The sequence below is a fragment of the Equus caballus genome, chromosome 10 (assembly GCF_041296265.1).
Source record: "Equus caballus isolate H_3958 breed thoroughbred chromosome 10, TB-T2T, whole genome shotgun sequence".
Lineage (NCBI taxonomy): Eukaryota > Metazoa > Chordata > Mammalia > Perissodactyla > Equidae > Equus > Equus caballus.
In genome coordinates this window covers 64,556,891-64,577,663 of record NC_091693.1, presented here as the reverse complement: position 1 = coordinate 64,577,663, position 20,773 = coordinate 64,556,891, and the positions used below count along the sequence as shown (strand labels likewise).

The window sequence follows — 20,773 nt, the reverse complement described above, 5'->3', positions numbered from 1 at the left end:
GCCTGGCACAGGGCCTGCCCCACATCCACCTTCAGAATGGTTATTTATTGCCCCAACCCCCTTCTCTAACTCCCACCCTGTGGTCAGTATTCCGCTGCCTCCCTCCACATTTATCTGAACGAGAGTGGCATGGAATTGCCAAGGGAGGCCGTCTGATGCCCTACAGGATGCTGCAGGCCTGAGCACCCTCGATTCTGAGTTCCGTCCAAGTCAGAACATAGACCACCTTCCACCTTCTCCCCCAGCCCCACGGAAAGGGGAGGAGGACGAAGGGGGGAGGTTGAGGGGTAGCCCCGATGCTAAAGGTGAGTCATAGTCAAACTCCGTCAGTGCTGACAGCTTGTTTGTGAGTGACATTCAGTACAATGCTTAGAAGATAAATAAAACGGCCCTAAAAAACCTAACAAAAGGCTGTGTAAAGACTTATTTGGCACCTCCACCGCAAAAGGTCCCGTAGCCAAATACAGCAGATGTGGGAGGTGAGTAGCCAGCGTTTTTATTGGTAATCATCTTTTTGTTCACCGAAGTGGGGGTGATACTCAGGAGCCCTGTGCCAGGCAGAAGGTAGCTTTGTTCTCCTGGGGTTTTTGTTTCTTATTTGTTTTTAATCCTGAAGTGTCACTGTGGTTTGTTTTTCAATTGGAGAACAGAAATGTCATCTCATTTATTCAGCGCAACTGCACTGAACACCTCCTCAGTGTCCATTAGGGTGGCACCAGCTGGAGATATCATAGTTCCACAGCAGCCAAAGCAGAGAGGTCCTGTGGCCCTTCCCATTCTGACGAGGCTCAGAGACGTGAGCACAGGCGAGCCTGCTCGATTCAGAGCTGTGCCCTTAAACCCGAGGCTGGCGGCCCAAAGGGCCGTGGGGCGTTTGTAAGAGGCTGTGAGGAGCCTTGGAGGACGTCTTGCCCTGACACTTTGTCGTCCTTTCAGGTCTTTCTCTTTTCCCTTCATTATAGTTGCTGCTTCTCCCCAGATTCTTATTCTTAGGCATCATAGCACATTCTTCATCCTCACTGTACCCTGTCGGCAGTATAAGGATGACCCTGAGGGGAGAAGCCACCAGGGCAGGGACTGTGTCTGGCTTATTGCCTGTGTGCCCAGGGCCTTGCACAGTATCTGCCGGATATTGGGCTCTCGGTGAGGTTTCCTGGCTCTGTGTGGTAGAGAGCTCTTCCATACCTTATAGCTAACTATGTCTGGGCATTTGATGATGAGGAGGATGAGGATGAGGATGATGATAAAATTTAATGATGACGAAGATAAAAATTCTCTTGAAAACGAAAAATATTAGTATCACCCCTGCCCTGATTATTTGGAGGGGGGTGGTGACGCCAGCCCCCTGGGAGGTGTTTCACATGGTCTGCCCTTGATGCCACATTAATTCTTGACTCCCTGCTCTTTCGAAGGCATGCTGCTTTCTTGGTGTTCCAGTTTGCTGACTCTCTGGGCACCATTTAGCCACTCATCATTTGTTGAACTGAATTCAGTGACTGCTCTTGGATTTGGAGTCCTGAGGAAGATGTTTAATGCCTGGAGTATCTCCATGGTGACCCAGTCCCTGGGATGTCATTGGGCACAGACACATGGAAATCTCCCCAGTCTACTGACCCCTCACTTGTAACCCAACATCAACCCCTTTTTTTCACCGGATTCTCCAGCCAAGAGATTTGGGCATTCCCTCCTGAGTCTGAGGGTCATGGTGGTAGAGTAAATGCCCTGATCACATCCAGGATCGAGGCTGGCAGCGCAGAGCTGGAGCTGTGCAGCCGAGTTCCCATATGGTTGGAAGATGAGCCTGGGAGCATTGGGAATGGTGTCAGCCAGACATCCAGTGCCAAGTAGCACAGATTTAAAGATTTCTTGATACTCCTAGACAGCTGAGCAGAGATTTTATCAGCAGCAGCAAATGCAGCCAGCCCGTCGTTGCCTTGGCAGCATTTGTGGAATTAATTGGAGCCCTGAGTTGACAGGACACCAGTCTAGGGGTATCTAAGAACCTTCTCTTGGGTGCTGTGTTGTGTTTTGTGCTGAACTGTATATCCGTGGTCTCTGGGAATGAAGAATGTTGCCCTCTACTGGGACTCTAACTTAATGTTTTATTCAAGCCAGTTAGCCAAACATGTTTCTATTGATGGCAGTGTTTCTAACATGCTTGGTAGAAACTGAAATATTTTTATTAATGAGGCTGAATATTGAGAGTTGTGGAGGGGATTTCCATTCCAGTGTACCCTGGCCTTCTGCCTGCTGTAGGAATGTGGGGGAGTCAGACAACTTCTGTTTGTTGTTGGTGTTCAGTCAATTCACCCAGAAACTTCTCCCTGTACTTGTTTTCTACTCTGGGTCTTAATTAGGGCAGACCTCCCTCGAGATCATGTGCTCTTGTGATGTGGCCTGTGAGCTTCTGATCTCTCTGCAGCAAATCTTATTTTAAATGTATTAGTGGGACCACTTGTGGTAAAGCAAAAACCCCTCTTCTAAAATCACTCCTAAGGTAGTTATGACTTTTTTTTTTTAAGATTTTATTTTTCCTTTTTCTCCCCAAAGCCCCCCAGTACATAGTTGTATATTTTAGTTGTGGGTCCTTCCAGTTGTGGCATGTGGGACGCCGCCCCAGCTTAGCCTGATGAGTTGTGCCATGTCCGCGCCCAGGATCCAAACCGGCGAAACCCTGGGCCGCCGAAGTGGAGTGCGCAAACTTAACCACTCTGCCACAGGGGCCCCTAGTTATGACTTTTTTAATGTTTGGAATTACAAACTCAGATTTCTCTATATTGGTTAAACTTCATGGTTATCTTCGGATCCATGGGACCGCCAAGATTATTTTGGTGTAATAGAATTTAATGGTGAATAAGACGTTAAAAATCTAATTTACAGTCTACAGAAATTAGCAAGTAAGGCACTTTGATTTTATTAGGCCAGTGCTTTTCAACAGTGACCCACAGTTATAAATCTACCTTCTAGAGACATACAGCTCACATATGGATTTGCATGTAAATATCTAGGCGCACACAGAGAAATAAGACAAAACTTTCCTGAATTTACTTACTGTGTACAATGTCCTCTGATATTTTCTGTCCTGTTTTCTTTTTCTTGTCCTTCCTGCTTTTCTTTTTGTCTCTCTTTCCTTTTCCTTTCCTCCCTCTTTCTTTCTTCTTATGCTGGTCATGACCCACCAATTCAACTTGATCATTTACTAACAGGTCACTACTCACAGTTCCAAACAGGCTGCATTAGGGGTAGAGATTTTCATCTTCATCCCTTCCTTTCTCCAAGTTTCTGATGTGGGTATGTGGTTTCCTCTCACCCTCCATCCCTCCCTTCACAGTCCTCTGCTTTCTGCCGGATAGCAGAACAAAAGAACTTGAAAGAGCTTAGCCCCCGCTTCAGCTCATTTCTCCTGTACTCTTCCCTGCCCCCAGCCTTTAGGGCCAGCAGACCTCAGAGGTGCCTTCCACGAGTGCCCTCCCCTGCTGCACTGTGGGAAAGTCCTCCTCTTGTTTGCTGGCTGAGGGTAACCATCACAGCTAGTTGAATAAAAAGCCCGCTGTATTCTCTCTGCTCTGGCTTGGGAGTAGCATTGTTTAACAGTAATCACATTGTAACAGTACACATTTATTAAGCACTTGCTGTGACTCAGACACAGCTCAGTGCTTTATGTACATACATTATCTCATTAAGTCCTCACAACTACCCTGTGAGGTGGGTACCATTATTCATCCCTGCAGTACACACAGGAAGCTGAGGCATAAAAAATCACATACTTTGGCCAAGGTTGCACAGAGGACAACCTGAGCTGAGCCCTTATCCCCTCCTTTATACCTCTCTGCAGTCATGTTAATCATGAAGCTGGTGGCCTATCTGAACAGCCCATATTTGAGAGTGCTGGCACCCCTGCCCTGCTTTGACATCCATGCGTGCGGTTCACAAACACTCATTGAGCTCTCCTGTGTCCCCGGCACTTAGCTAGGCACCAGGGATAGACTCCAGAATGACATGGTCCCGTCATGTAACCATCATGCATTGTGATGAGGATGGAGACAACTCGGTGAGGAGACCCCCGGAGGGAGAGGGGCAGGTGGCAGGCCACCCATCACAGGCTCCCCCATCCCAGCATGCCCCTGGTCCTCTGCTCTTGGGAAGTGTGTGGGGTGGGTGGATGTAGGGGGCCAGGTGCCTCTGACCTCCATCAGCTTATACAGACAAATCCTGAAGAAAGCATTGGCCGGCTTCATGGGATAATTAAAACACTTAGAAAAATGCCTTTATCTAAAGATTCCTGAGAGAGTAAAGTAGCTTTTCTTTTGCAGAGATGCAAGAGAAAAATTAACCTTTCTCTAATACGAGTCAGATTATTCTATTTAAAAGAGAGGACTCCGGAAGTATCATCTTCATCAGTTCCTTTGCTGAGTAGTATCCCATTGGATGAATATATCACAGTTTATCTTTTTTTTAAAGACTGGCACCTGAGCTAACATCTGTTGCTAATCTTTTCTTTCTTCTTCCCAAAGCCCCCCAGTATGTAGTTGTATATTCTAGTTGTGAGCACCTCTGGTTGTGGTACGCCGCCTCAGCATGGCCTGATGAGCAGGGCCATATCTGTGCCCAGGATCCGAACTGCTGAAACCCTGGGCCGCCAAAGCGGAGCGTGTGAACTTAACCACTCGGCCACAGGGCCAGGCCCCAACACAGTTTATCTTTATGACTTGTTGATAAAAAACTTGGATTGTTTCCATTTTGGGGCTATTTACAAATAGGACTGCCATGAACACCTGTGTACATGTCTTTGTATGATTGTGTGCTCTCATTCTGCTTGGTGAATAACTACCTAGGAATGGAATACCTGGATCATAGGATCCCATGTATGTTTAACTTTTTTAGAAAATACCAACTTTTCCAGAGTGGTTACACCATTTTATATCCCCACCGGCAGCATATAAGAGTTCCAGTTCCTTCACGTCATCTCCAACACTGGGTATTGTCCATCTTTTTGATTATACCCACTCTGGTGGGGGTGATGTGGTTTTACTGAGCATGTTACTAATGAGCATCTTTTTATGTGCTTATTTGCCATTTATACGTCCTCTTTGGCTGTTGAAATCATTAATTGGGCTGTATGTCATTGTTGAGTTGGAGAGTTCTTTATGTCTGGATATGAGTCCTTTGTCAGATAAATGATTTGCCAATATTTTCCTCCAGTCTAGGCTTGTTTTTCATTCTTTTAACAGTGTTTTTTTGTTTTTGTTTTTGTTTTGTTTGCTGGGAAAGATTTGCCCTGAGCTAACATCTGTTGCCAATCTTCCTTTTTTTCCTTCCCCAAAGCCCCAGTACATAGTTGTATATTCTAGTTGTAAGTCCTTCTAGTTCTTTTATTTGAGCCACTGCCACAACATGGCTACTGACAGATGAGTGGTGTGGTTCCATGCCCAGGAATTGAACCCGGGCCACTAAAACAGAGCATGCCGAACTTTAACCACTAGGCCATCAGGGCTGGCTCAACAGTGTCTTCTGAAGAGCAGAAGTTTTTAATTTTGATGAAGTCCAACTTGTCAATTTGTTCTCTTATCAATTGTATTTATGATGTATCTTAGAAATAGTTGCTTAAACCAAGGTCACAAAGTTTTTCTTTTATGTTTTCTTCTAGAAGAGTTAGAATTTTAAGTTAGGTTTTATATTTAAGCCCACGGTCCATTTTGAGGTTTTTTTTTTTTTTTTTTTTGAGGAAGATTAGCCCTGAGCTAACATCTGCTGCCAATCCTCCTCTTTTTGCTGAGGAAGACTGGCCCTGAGCTAACATCCATGCCCACCTTCCTCTACTTTATATGTGGGATGCCTGCCACAGCATGGCTTGCCAAGTGGTACCATGTCCGCACCCGGGATCCAAACTGGCAAACCCCGGGCCACGGAAGCGGAATGTTTCAACTTAACCGCTGCTCAACCGGGCCAACCCCTGAGTTAATTTTTTTATATAGCACACTTTTGGTAGGGCTTAATTCTCTCACAGAATCTCTGTTGAGCAAGGCTGGATAGGATTAAAAACAGATATTTCTGCATATGTGTATACAATTGTTTCAGCATCATTTGTTGAAAAGATTATCCTTTCTCCACTGAATTGCCTTTGAACCTTTGTCAAAAATCACTTGTCCATATATATGTAAATAAGCCTCTTAAAACATGCAGGGCCTGGCAATGGGGAAAACCATTGATGAAAGCAGTAAGCACCTGGGTTCCAGATGGTCAGGGTGATTGCCATTCGTCTGACCCGTGGTGGAGCTTGGACTCAAGGTTTGGGCTCCTTAAGGGGCATCTTCAGCTTGCCTGGGAGTCAGAAGAGTGGACCTGCAGAGTGTGCCATCTTTGGGCAAGTTGAGAAAACAGTCCGTAGATCACTTTTGGTAGGGCTTAGTTCTCTCACAGACTCTCTGTTGAGCAAGGCTGGATAGTATGCATAGGAGAGAGGTTAATTCATTACATACAGTGCGTGCCTTAGGACAGTTGGGCTTCTCTCCTGGAATTCTGGTGGAGAAAGGCTGCTGGACCAACAAGGAGAGCAAGACTTAGAGATCTGGGAGTTCCCATCACTTCTTGGAATCTCACAGATGCATCAGCTCTGGGAAGTTCTGGGCTTGCCTTTTTTCCAATCCAGGATAAGATGTGATTCCGGGCAGTGGTACAGCTGGCAGCAGATTCCGCTCTCTAGACCCCCATTCTTCTGTGCCCACCACCGCGCATCTCAGGAGCCATCCTGAGTGAAGACGCCTGCTCTCCTAGAGGCTGCAGCCTGGAGGACACACTGCTGCTTCTTGAGCTGCCATAGGCATGAATCATTATCCCTGTCTGAGAGCAGGCTGAGATGGGGTCGATGAGGTGACCTGCCCCGGGCAGGGCCATCACAGAAGCTCCTTGAGTTCCCATGGTCTTTCTCCCATCCCAGCGGGGTTCTCACCTGGCTTTGCCAGCCTCTATGCTCGGTCAGGCTCTGTGGGCGGGAAGTCCAGCACTGGTGTCCTGCAGGAATTCGAAGCCTTTTGGGTCCAGCCTGAGCCTCTCTCAGGAAGTGGGAGAGTGAGCAGATGTGGCGCTAGGATGCAAGTGTGTATTAATGGTGCATTCCTGGCTGGGCACAGAGATTCTAGGGTGAGGGAAGCAGTTTCCCACATGCTCCTGAGATGGACCTTGGCCCCTGTGCATGACAGAGATCCATGTCTAGTGTAGTGAATCAGAACACCCACCTAGGGCCGGCCCCAGGGCCAAGTGGTTAAGTTCGCCGCGCTCTGCTCCGGCAGCCCGGGGTTTCGCCTGTTTGGATCCTGGAGGCGGACATGCCACCGCTCATCAGGCCATGGAGAAGCAGCGTTCCACATGCCACAACCAGAAGAACCCACAGCTAAAATATACAACTGTGTACCGGGGGGCTTTGGGGAGAAAAAGGAAAAATAAAATCTTTAAAAAAAAGAACACCCGCCTAACACACTTTGTGTTTTCCAGGCGCTCCTGGCAGGCATGCGGAACCGGGAGAACAGCTCGCCCTGCCAGGGCAATGGGGAGCAGGCCGGCAGGGGCAAGAACTCGGGCTCCGTGTGGCCAGGTGAGGAGGAGCCCTGCAACGACGTGACCACCCCCTCCTACAAGAAGCCTCTGTATGGCATCTCACACAAGATCATGGAGAAGAAGAACCCTCCCATGGGGGATGCACTCAACACCTACGAGCTCTTCGAGAAGGCCAACGCGGGCAACAGCCCCTCACCGCTGCGGCTCCTGAACGAGCCACAGAAGCGGGACTGCGGCAGTGCCACAGCGGCCACCGACGGGGACCCCAACATCTACTTTCTGATCCAGAAGATGTTCTACATGCTCAACACACTCTCCTCCAACATGTCGCAGCTGCACAGCAAGGTGGACCTGCTCTCCCTGGAGGTGAGCCGCATCAAGAAGCAGGTGAGCCCCACGGAGATGGTGGCCAAGTTCCAGCCGCCCCCCGAGTACCAGCTCACGGCGGCCGAGCTCAAGCAGATCGTGGACCAGAGCCTGTCGGGCGGGGACCTGGCCTGCCGCCTGCTGGTGCAGCTTTTCCCCGAGCTCTTCAGCGACGTGGACTTCTCCCGCGGCTGCAGTGCCTGCGGCTTCGCTGCCAAGCGGAAGCTGGAGTCGCTGCACCTGCAGCTCATCCGCAATTACGTGGAGGTCTACTACCCGTCGGTGAAGGACACGGCCGTGTGGCAGGCCGAGTGCCTGCCGCAGCTCAACGACTTCTTCAGCCGCTTCTGGGCCCAGCGGGAAATGGAGGACAGCCAGCCGGGCGGCCAGGTCGCCAGCTTCTTTGAGCCGGAGCAGGTGGATGCCGGCCACTTCCTGGACAACAAGGACCAGGAGGAGGCCCTGTCTCTGGACCGGAGCAGCACCATCGCCTCGGATCACGTGGTGGACACGCAGGACCTCACCGAGTTGCTGGATGAGGCCTCGTCGCCTGGCGAGTTCGCCGTCTTCCTTCTCCACCGGCTCTTCCCCGAGCTCTTCGACCACCGGAAGCTGGGCGAGCAGTACAGCTGCTACGGGGATGGCGGCAAGCAGGAGCTGGACCCGCAGAGGCTGCAGATCATCCGCAACTACACGGAGATCTACTTCCCCGACATGCAGGAAGAGGAGGCCTGGCTGCAGCAGTGCGCCCAGCGCATCAACGACGAGCTCGAGGGCCTGGGGCTGGACGCGGGCAGTGAGGGTGAGCCACCGCGGGACGACTGCTACGACTCCTCCAGCCTGCCCGACGACATCTCCGTGGTCAAAGTGGAGGACAGCTTCGAGGGCGAGCGGCCCGGCCGGCGGTCCAAGAAGATCTGGCTGGTGCCCATCGACTTCGAGAAGCTGGAGATCCCGCAGCCTGACTTCGAGGTGCCAGGCGCCGACTGCCTACTCAGCAAGGAGCAGCTGCGCAGCATCTACGAGAGCAGCCTGTCCATCGGCAACTTCGCCTCGCGCCTGCTGGTGCACCTCTTCCCCGAGCTCTTCACCCACGAGAACCTGCGCAAGCAGTACAACTGCAGCGGCTCCCTGGGCAAGAAGCAACTGGACCCGTCCCGCATCAAGCTCATCCGCCACTACGTGCAGCTGCTCTACCCCCGGGCCAAAAACGACCGTGTCTGGACCCTGGAGTTTGTGGGCAAACTGGACGAGCGCTGCCGGCGCAGGGACACGGAGCAGAGGCGCTCCTACCAGCAGCAGCGCAAGGTCCACGTGCCCGGCCCCGAGTGCAGGGACCTGGCGAGCTATGCAATCAACCCCGAGAGGTTCCGAGAGGAATTTGAGGGCCCCCCGCTGCCTCCCGAGAGAAGCAGCAAGGACTTCTGCAAGATCCCCCTGGACGAGCTGGTGGTCCCCTCGCCCGACTTCCCGGTGCCTTCGCTTTACCTGCTGTCAGACAAGGAGGTGCGCGAGATCGTGCAGCAGAGCCTCTCCGTGGGCAACTTCGCCGCCCGGCTGCTTGTGCGGCTCTTCCCGGAACTCTTCACCGCCGAGAACCTCCGGCTGCAGTACAACCACTCCGGGGCCTGCAACAAGAAGCAGCTGGACCCCACGCGCCTGAGGCTCATCCGCCATTATGTGGAAGCCGTCTACCCCGTGGAGAAGATGGAGGAGGTGTGGCACTACGAATGTATCCCCAGCATCGACGAGCGGTGCCGCCGCCCCAACAGGAAGAAATGCGACATCCTGAAGAAAGCCAAGAAAGTGGAGAAGTGATGGGCAACCTGCGGACCGAGCGTTTCTTTTGGAGCACGCGTATGGTACCCATAGACCCGCACCTTATGTCATTGGGGAGTGGCTTACTGCATTTGCACACGTACACACCCACCCAACCACAAGAAAGAAGCCTTGCGTTTTTGGTCTCTTGTACTTAGGACTTCTGTCCTGTGTTCCCTGGTGGTGCAGAGTGTGGGGAGAGCCGAGCTGTGAGAACAGAGAGGCTTCAGAGTGGGGCACGCTCTCCCTGGCTGTGTCCTCCCTGACCCTCGCAATTTGAAATGCAAACCCAGCAACTCTCTTGTTCCTCTTCCCACATTTTACATCTTCCATTTTTATCAATTTTTTTTAATTAAAAAGAAACCCTTTTTAAAAAAATCATTGGGCTCTTTGGGGGCCATTTTACTTAGAGAAAAAATCTTTTAAATATTTGAGATGAAGTACTGTAAGATGACTTCAGTTGCTAGGATTTTTTTTTTAAAGATGGTTTCAGATTTATGAAATTTTTAGAAGTGCCATGTTCATGCATGATGGCTAATAAGAGCTTCAGGTGGTAGAGAGACCGATTTTACCAATCTTGTCTTTTACATCTGATTTTAGAAAAGTCAAGATGCCCCTTGGATGGCAGTAGAGGGGATGGAATAGTGATGTCCTTTCTGACCATGGTCGCATTCTCCCTTCCACTGTGGTGCCAAGGAGGGGGTGTGTGTGCGGCCTGGTCTGTTCGTCATTGCTGCGTCGGTAGAATGTTGTGCGCACTCTCTGTAGATGAGAACACTGGATGATGATGATGATGATGATGATGATAATGATGATGATATGAATGTAGATAGACGTGGAAACACGTTCACAGTGTCTTCATCTGAGCTGTGTCCTTCCACTGCCCCCTTCCCTTGCCACACCAGAATGCTGGTTGGAGCAGCAGACACGTTTCCTTGGAAAACAGTGTGTGGCTATTTGGCTTGTTTGATTTAAGGATGGGCCCCTTTGGGCTTACCAAGAACTGTTTACTTCCCGTGTGTGTATTTGTACAAAACCCAGGTTCTGGGAGCTGTATGGTGACTTCACCACACCTCAGTGTTAGCTCTTCCAGTCAGGACACATCCTTGTTCCTCAGGGCAGGCCTAGGCCTCAGGCCCTCTTGGGGACACCTGGTATTGGAAGGGCACAGGTCATTTCATATGGGGTCCCCATATGCCTTCCCAGGGTCCACGCAGAGTTTTCCCCTCAGACCCCCTAGAAGGTCCTGCTGTCCTACATCTGGCTGGCCCCTTGGCCTCAGGTTGAGACATCTTGTCTCTCCCCGCTGGTTGGGAAGTTCGCACTGCTCCAGGCCAGCGGCGTGCTCTCCGGGAGTTCCAAACAGGGACTTCCCCAATAGGTAAAGTCCTTAAAAAGAATACTTTTACCTGCCTGATTCTGGGGGCCAAATGCCTAAGAGGGAAAGGAAACAGTCCAACCCAAACTGAATACCTACCAGACACCTAGAACATGGACTGGCCCACGCACGGCAGTCAGGGAGCCCTGGGAACGCTACAGTTAGTGACCTAATGGCTTCATCGTTTGCTACCTTAAAATGCAGGAATAGAAACAATCTGTGAATTTTCTTTATACAGCTGATGAGGACTTCAGTGCCAGGGCTGTGTGACATCATTTTGCCTGCACCTAGTGGGCATTTTTTTTTTAATGGCAGGATTTTGAGCAATGTAAAGTTGCTGGTCTGACTTTAGTAAGTTTGCTTTTAAATGTCATTTACAGATTATTTCTCTTAAAACTGAAGACCTAAATTATTGAAATTTAGAAATGCACAGAGACTTAATGATGCGCTCTCATCCACTTACATGTGCACACACATTTCTTACTAAAACACTGAAGTGAGAGGAAGGGGACCTACATGAATAACACCTGCAACCTCTGTGCCTGGAAAGAAGGGACTGGAGCAGCCAGGAGACTCACTTTTCCCCCTCACTTGGGCCTTTCTCTATGCCTTAGTCTCTCCAACACACAGATGCACGCACGCACACACACATGCACACACACGCCCTACCCAAAGATGGCGGTGGTACTCGCCTGCTGGCCCTGCTGCTTGGCGGATGCCCTGGAATTTGTTCTGGTCTCCAGGATGTAGCCAAGAGGATTCCAAGCCATGTGAAAATTGCCCTGCTTTCTAGAGGGTGGAATGTGACCCTGCAATGTCAGAAGCACAATCATGTATTAATAATAAAAATATTCTGTCTACCCACATTGCAGAAATCAACAAGTTCTAGGTTCTGGAAATGAAATATGTCTCTTTATAACCTAGAGCATGTTCAAGTTTTAGAAACCACACTTTGGTGGTTTCCTTCATACCTTTCCTGGGTAGGGCTTCTTCCCCCCAAATCTTAGAACCCCTTTCATGAAGAGAGGTGGACACACTTTGAGAGCTGTTTCCTGTCCCTCCAGACTGTCTCACCAGGAAACGCCTGCAGGTCCTGTGTCTGTCTGTATGGTGTCCTCATTTCTCCAGCAATCCCGGTGGGCTCCAGGGGCGATTTTTTACATGAAGCAATAGAAGTACAAAATACTTATTTTTTTCAAAATTTAATGTTTTCCATGAAATCTGTTGGCAAACCCTTTCCCTGTCCCCATCTAAATTTTTGGTTTTCACTTGTTTGTTTTTTGGATTTGTCTTGTTTCACCTTTTATCCAGAAGACTGAAGAATTAGCACAGACACGTTCTAATGTCAAGTAAAATAGCAAGTCACAATAGGTGGTAGTGTCCCTCGTTTTCTCTGTTAGTAAGTTTTAAAGAATGTATGAAGATAGTCATGAATGTACTAGATGTTCTAATCCTGCTTCAGTTCACTTTGGCTGTGTCTACATGACAACAAACGTCTGACAGGGAATAAAGTCATGTCTAGTGTCATGGATGTTAGTGTGTCCCTCCCCTTCAGTGTTGGCCCCAAAACTTCCTTTCTCTTTTTAAGTTTGGGAGGAGGGGGTACCACATCAGCAGCAATCATCAACCAACCAATGGGATCTACATAGTGGTAAGTGGATTAGCTGTTTAAATGGTAGGAGTTGCTGGCCTGTCCACACCACGGCATGGCCCTTGGGTTCCTGTAGAGATGGCCTCCGTTTCCACCTTTTCCCTGAATCTTTGCTTCCTGCCTGGTTGAGAGGGGTGTCTCAGACCCCTGACTGGAGGTCACTGAGCTCTCACCCTGCCTGGCCATGTGGATAGACGATATGAAGTAGTGGTGGTGCCGAGGGGCTGTTCCTGCCATTCGAAATACTTGCCTCAAGTAGATCCAGCCTTAATGATTTTCTGACATCCTAGTGATAGCAGACCCTGCACAAAGTGGATATCAGAGTTAATACTGTGAGGAGACAAAATAATAAAGATAGTTTTACCAAAGATGATGAAATATTGCATAATGTCTGCATTTTACCATTGATTTGAGTGCATCCTTAGAAAACTGAATGTAACAAAAACCCAGGACATTTTTTGGAAATTGTATGCTCTGTAGCAACTTTGTGTGAATTTTTATACAAGCACTGTTTTATGAGTTATATAAAATGTTATAAAAATAGAAAAAACACAGTCTCGTAACATCTTATTTTCTTAGGGCAGAGGTCTCTCGGAACATGTCTCGGTCTACTTGTCTTTCCATGCAGCCTCCTCAGCCCCTCCCAGGGGGCGACACGCATGCTCAAGGGCATGTCGGCCTCTCAGGCTTCCACACGCTGGGTGTCGGGTACAGTTCACAGGATTTCGGTTTGTCACAGCTGACTGAGAAGTCGCCAAATGAATCCTAGCCCGTTTCTACACAAACCGCTTCCTGGCCACACAGTGGGAGGCGCGGTTGACTTTTTCTTACCTTTCCTGGTCAGGTGCCAGACCCGCCTGCCTGCTGCCAAGCTGGCAGGGCTTCATTTCACTCTTTCTTTTCACTTTGGATTAAATAGGATTAGTCCCTCAAAGCGAACATATTATTAACTGATAACAGGAGGATGCATGTTTTTCTCACCTCTTCTTTTTGGCTAACTATAAATCATTAAGTGATATTTTATAGTAAAAATAATGTCAGAGAAACATTCATTTTGGGGCCGCGGGGTCACAGGATATAAAGGAAGTTGTGGCTTGTGACTGGAACGCTTTTCCTACGTTGAGCGTTTGCTCAGTTGTGCGTGACACTTCTGTGCTGTGAGCCGCATTGGCAGGATAGGGTTGGTCAGCAGCTGGAGCCCCGAACGCTAAGCCCACAAGTGAGTTTAAGCAAGACTTGGAGGAAGGCTCAATTCTTTAAGCCCCTTCTGGCTGTAGATATCTTTGTTTTCTACCAAAAATAAAACTCACAGAGAATTTCACTATATGTGAGCTTACTTATAAATCCAGTTCTCGGAGATAAGAACTACACAGCAATTTAATTATGATCATTGGAATAGGGAGATGCAGTGGAGTCTTTAAGGAGCTTCCAGACAGGTCTAAAATCCCCTGGCCAGTGGTGGGAAAGGAATGAATGTTCACCGCCTGCTCTCTGTACTGGCACCTGACATCTGTTGAGTATACACCATGTGCCAGGCACGCTGCTAAGAACTGTACCTGGGTCATCTCCTGTATCCTGCCACAGGCCCTCTGAGGTAAGTTCCATAATCATGCCTGTTGAGAGCAGAAGGCTAAGGCCCTGAGTGGTCTACGCTTTCTCAGTTCCCGTAACAATTCAGTGTCTTGGGCACTGTTGTGATCTCTGTTTTGTGGTGAGGAAGCAGAGAGAAGTAGGTATATTGCCCAAGTTCACACAACTGGCAGTTGCTGTGGCAGGATTTGAACCCGGGTCTGTCTCTTTCCACCATGCTACACCATCTCAGGAGCTAAACGCCCCCTGGGCCACAATACACAAAGATTCAGATCCAAAAACGATTGCAAGTTGGTGGTGTCCTGTCACCCACATCATCTAAGCCCCATTCGTCTGATCTTAGATATGAGTGTTCTGGTTTTAGAATTGCCCTGGGAGAAATAATTGTGGCGATTGTAGACAGACATGTTGTGGTGATAGTAAGCTTTTTGAGACTGAAAGTGACTTCCCCGGACCAGATTCCCTAGGAGCAGAGCCCGTGCTGGGATTCCTGTACGTGCTCTCATGAGAAGGGGCAGGACGAAAGCTGGAGGGGGCCAGGGAAGGCCATAAGCAGGAGTGTGGTCTCCACCACAGTCTAGCTTCATTCTCATTCTCATCCACTGGGAAGCACTAGAATATGAATTATTTGGCACAATTAGTCCCAGTTGAGGCAAAGGGACCGGTTGGTCATTGTCTGAGGTCTTTCCCAGGGAAGCAGGTAGCGTGGCTGGCAAGGTGGCTCCCTTTGGCCAAGGGCAGTGCTCCAGAAGGGCCACTGTGGGTGGTTGGTTGGCCCTCAACAGTAGGGGATGGGTGCACTAGTAAAGGGGGTGTGGGCTGAACTTCATTAGCGTCCACGAGGGGCGGAACCACCAGAGGATGGCTGGGCCCTGTCCCCCAGAGGTTCTGACTCAGGTCTTGGTGGGGCCTGTAAATCTGCATTTCTAACGAGTTCCCAGGTGCTCCTGGTCCGGGGTCTGCACTCTGAGAACCACTGCACTACAGTAACTTCGCAAGATATGCTGTGTGTATCACAGAAACTGAAGGCTTAGCACTTTCCTGATTATTAGAAATAGATCTGATCTGAAATAAGTGGTTTCCTGTTTTCAAATAAGACTGACTGCTTCTTAACTGATGGTAAACTAAATCTTAGCTTTTAGGTCAGTGGGAAGAGGCAGGTTTACAAATGCTTCAGCATCAGGGCTTAGGGGCACTGACCAAATGTGATGGTTTTTGCCAGAGCATTTCTGCAGGAAGGAGTAAGAATTCATTTGTTCTTCTAAATAGAGTTTGTAGTCTAGAGGGTGAACTGTGTCCTTGACAGAGTTTGAGAGTATGTAATGCCACAACTGTGTATTCAATACAACAGCTGTGTATTCAGAAGTGACGGTGGGTCCCTACATTACAGAGACTTCTGTTTTTCATAAGAGCTCCCATGTTCTGAGCTCTAATGGGTCAGGATGTGCTGGGGACCTGACATACATTCTTTCATTTAATCCTCACAGAAACCCCGTGGGGTGGAGATTTTTATCCCCCATTTTACAGATGGAGATGCTTCCAGAGGTTAAGTAATGGCCGAGGTCACATAGAACTGGGGGCATCTAATGATGGCCAGGCTGACTGCGAAGTTCATGCTCTTGATGCATAGCTGTGCGGGAAAAAATTCTCCATCTCTCTGCCTAATGGTCCCCCGCCATTTAACTTGGGGTTTTGCTGACTATCCAGTTTCTGAGGTTCTGGATCTGCCCCAGTGAGAGGGTGTTTGACTCAGGAAACCTTTCAGTGCCACAGGAAACAGCACAAGGACTGCAGTAAGAATCATCTCTGTCTCAAAAGAAAGTTCATTCATTCAGCAAAAATATTTGTACCGCCTGCTATCTCCTCGGCACTGTTCCATGATTCTAAGTTCCAGCCTCATTAATCGGTAGTGAAGAAGCCTGTTTGCGCTTGGAGAGAAGGTTCTGATAGTAAACAGCACAAAACCTGACATCTCTTGCCTGAAACTGAATTTCAGAATGCACGTGGATATAGGCAGCCTGAGATGCGTGGCTCCCTGCTCAGTGCAGGCAGCTGAGGGCATCGCAGAGGAGCTGGGCTGGACTCCTGCCTGAGGCACACCTGCAGGACTGTAGTTTCCTGACTCTGGTTTCTTGCAGACAGACGACTGCTAAGTATGCTCGAATGCTGCCGCAGAACTCAACAGCCCTGGTCTTTCTGCTATTCAGTTCCTGCTATTTCTTTCTTTTTTTTTTTTTAAGATTTTATTTTTCCTTTTTCTCCCCAAAGCCCCCCGGTACATAGCTGTATATTCTTTGTTGTGGGTCCTTCTAGTTGTGGCATGTGGGACGCTGCCTCAGCATGGTTTGATGAGCAGTGCCATGTCCGCACCCAGGATTCGAACCAACGAAACACTGGGCTGCCTGCAGCGGAGCGCGCGAATTTAACCACTCAGCCACGGGGCCAGCCCCTAGTTCCTGCTATTTCTGACACAAGGTATTAAACTTTTTTCACCTCCTTGGACTTGACAAGCCGAAATCTCAGGCCAGGCACAGTTCTAGGCGTGAAGGGACATATCCTTCAGCATATGGAAGGCCCTGTGTGATGGGCGCCTTCTCTTCAGCTTAATCCTGATTGTTGCTGGAATCCAGAGTTGGCTGCTATCATGTTAGCCTCTCCTTTGAGTTCTCTGTCTCCATCAGGAGTTAAGAGATTTGCCCTACAATCCCTGAAGAAAATTCCTTACATTCTGTGGGGAAGTATGTGACAGAACCCCTCTGGGCGGGGCTCCAGAATGGGTAGTACCAGTCCAGACCGCAAAACAGAAATCACCCATTTTAGACCATGCTGCTCTACCCTGACTGCAGTCTTTGGGGCTTCACTCGTCTGCCTTGGGAAGGTCTCTCCAGCTTTAACAATAAAGTCCCAGGATAGAAGGCCCATAGGGTGCAGGTGACAGCTCCGCAAAGGAATCAAGTGCACGGTGAGTGATCCATGTCCTCAGGACCGTGTAAAATTGTAGACTTTCACCATCCTGCTTTTGATACACCTCGTCTGTTAGCCAGTAACGATGAACAAAAACCTTACAACAGAGCCAGCAACCATGTCTGAGAACAGGGCAGTGGCTGTCTCGGAAAGCTGCATCGGAGTTCAAAGCCCTCGGAGAAATTCCAAGCAAGATTGGAGGGTAGCAGCTACCAAGAGGCAGGAGCAGCAGGCTGCGGGGGCGGGCATGTGTAGGAAAGGAAAGCTTAGGAAAGGTGCGTGGAAAGTAATTCTCTTTTCGCTTCTACTGGACTGGCAAAAATGAGAAAGCTGGACCACGCCAGGGGGCAGGCGAGGGTATGGGCCTACAGGCACGTCTGTGTGTTGCTGGTGAGAGGGCAGCCTGGGGCAGCAGTTCTGGCCAGTAAGCAAGCACTATGGTACTTGCAAGGGGATTGGGTGGAGTCTGGGAGAACATCCCTGGGCAGGGGGTGGGCAAAATGGGGTGGGTGCACCTCAGTATTCACTACACAGCAGTGAGAAGCAATGGGTTAGATGTACCTAGAGTGCCATGGACGGATCTTAAAAAACCATTCTGAGGGAAAAAAGTGAGATACAAAATGAAATATTTAGTAATGCCATTTATGAAATTTAACATATATGTGCACAGAACAGCAAAACATATTTTACAAGAATGTGGACAAGCAAAAAGATACACATTAAACACATGAGAATGGTTGGATAAAGTAAGGGAGGAGGCCATGTGAGAATACATGAGGACAAGAGAAGAGAAAACATAACTCGAAAGAAAGCCTTGGAGGGTGGATACCGGTGCTAGGGCGTTTCCTAATGGGAAAACTTGTGGGTGTGCATCCCCGTTCCACCCAATGGGGTACTGGTAAATGTTTAACAACTGGCTCTCCAAGGGAGAAATAAATCCTGATTCGTGGTCTTTGCTGATCTCCACCGTGGAAATACTCCTACCGTGGCTGATTTCAAGCTAACTGAATGACTCACTGAAAGCAGTTTGAGAAATGCATGCCTCCTGCTCTCCTGACGCTGCTCGATGGAGCTAATTTCCTTCACTACTCCCTTGAGAATGTAAGTTGACTGAGGATTCTGACAGCAACTTTCTGAAAGCCAAACATACATGACCAAGATACAGCAGAACTTTAATGGGGTGTCATCTTACTTGCCTGATATACATTGCATGGCCTTTAAGAAGGGTCATGGAACATAGACTACCCCCAACTGAAATCTTTCCTTGTAGTTTCTTGAAAAATGGTAGTTATGTCTCTGTCTCCCCAATCATTATTGACAAATAAACCATAACTTAAGAATTATCCCCAAAATGTCTATTTTTATCCCCCAAATGCTAAAAAGATAATGAAACTATGGCCTAAGCATCTCTCTAATTTTCCAGGAAAGACAGTTAGTGCTATTTGGCAGAGAAATGCAATTAGCATCTTTCCTGGAGATGAGCTATTTCTTTGAAAGGATTAACCATTACTGGTAAAAGGGCTAGATAGGCCTCTACCAAAACAGTCATAACTTTAAATTGTTCTTCCTTAAAAACAAACATACACTAGAAGCAGTTCCAGACTTTCCTGAGAAAGCAAGAACTATTAAAAAAAACAATTCTTACTGTAACTCCTCAGTTGAGGGAAACAATAGAAAGAATAAACAAATGGGACTTCATCAGACTAAAGAGCTTCTTCAAGGCAAGGGAAAACAGGATTGAAACAAAAAAACAGCTCACTAATTGGGAAAAAATATTTACAAGCCACTTATCCGACAAAGGGTTAATCTCCATAATATACAAAGAACTCACACTGCTTAACAACAAAAAAACAAACAACCCGATCAAAAAATGGGCAGAGGACATGAACAGACATTTCTCAAAAGAAGATATGAATATGGCCAATAGACACATGAAAAGATGTTCATCATCGCTAATCATCAGGGAAATGCAAATCAAAACTACACTAAGATATCACCTTACCCCCGTTAGATTGGCAAAAACATCCAAAACCAAGAACGACAAATGTTGGAGGGGTTGTGGAGAAAGAGGAACCCTCATACACTGTTGGTGGGAATGCAAACTGGTACAGCCACTATGGAAAACAGTATGGAGATTTCTCAAAAAGTTAAAAATAGAAATACCCTATGACCCAGCCATCCCATTACTGGGTATCTATCCTAAGAACCTGATATCAGATATCTCAAGAGTCCGTTGCACCCCTATGTTCATTGCAGCATTATTTACAATAGCCAAGACGTGGAACCAGCCTACATGCCCAGAAACTAAGGATTGGATAAAGAAGATGTGGTATATATACACAATGGAATACTACTCAGCCATAAAAAAAGACGAAATTGGCCCATTCACAACAATGTGGATGGACCTCGAGGGTATTATGTTAAGCGAAATAAGTCAGTCAGAGAAAGACGAACTCTATATGACTCCACTCATAGGTGGAAATTAGTATATTGAGAAGGAGATCTGATTGGTGGTTACCAGGGAAAAGGGGGGGTGGGGGGAGGGTACGGAGGGGGAAGTGGTGTACCCACAACATGACTAACAAAAATGTACAACTGAAATCTCACAAGGTTGTAATCTATCATAACATTAATAAAAAAAAAAAAAAAAAAAAAAAAAAAAAAAACAATTCTTCCCTGTTGTCATCCCATCAGAGCAGGGTGTCTCACCCTCATCACTACTGACATTTTGGGTCAGATAATTCTTTGTTGTGGGGACTACCCCGTACACTGGACAATGTTTAGCAGAATCACTGTTCTCTACTCACTCAATGCCCACACCACCCCCTTCAGCTGTGACAACCAATAATATCTCCAGACTGCCAACAATGGGTGGCAAAAATCACCCCCCGTTAAGAACCCCTGCATTAGAGGGGCCGGCCCCGTGGCCAAGTGGTTAAGTTTGCGCACTCTGCTTCAGCGGCCCAGGGTTTCACCAGTTCGAATCCTGGGTGCGGACATGGCACTACTCATCAGGCCATGCTGAGGCGATGTCCCACATGCCACAACCAGAAGGACCCACAACTAGAAATATACAACTATGTACTGCGGGGCTTTGGGAGAAAAAGGAAAAATAAAATCTTTAAAAAAAAAAATGCATTAGAAACATCCAAATCTTTTCTTTAATCTTTTCATCATGTTGGTCACATTTTCACTGAGGTGGCCTTGCCAGGATGGCATTATAAAGCAGCTGCCATTTGAGTCAAGTAATGAGCAAATTGCAAGAGTTCCATAAATCTTTATGCATGGCTTTTGTTTGTTCATAAATATTTTCCAAGTCCCTTGCACTGTAGACAATGAGATCGATCAGTTTTTGCCACATGCTATGACCAAACCAACATTCTCCATCATCAGATCTTTTTCTTAGTTTTTTAAAAACAGAAGTCTGGAATGGGTCAAACCCTGCCAAGCAG

At 48.0% G+C, this 20,773-nt stretch overlaps 1 protein-coding gene across 2 annotated transcripts in view; it reads left to right on the top strand.

Annotated features, from left to right (window-relative positions):
* The window catches only part of BEND3 (BEN domain containing 3), a 34,180-nt gene extending 20,861 nt beyond the window's left edge, over positions 1 to 13,319 (top strand). For both annotated transcript variants that reach the window (XM_023650873.2, XM_001503954.7), the window contains one exon: positions 7,492 to 13,319. In XM_023650873.2, the coding sequence (XP_023506641.2) occupies positions 7,492 to 9,738 (2,247 nt within the window). In that variant the 3' untranslated portion in view covers positions 9,739 to 13,319. The remainder of the gene's footprint in view (positions 1 to 7,491) is intronic.
* The last annotated feature ends 7,454 nt before the right edge of the window (positions 13,320 to 20,773 follow it).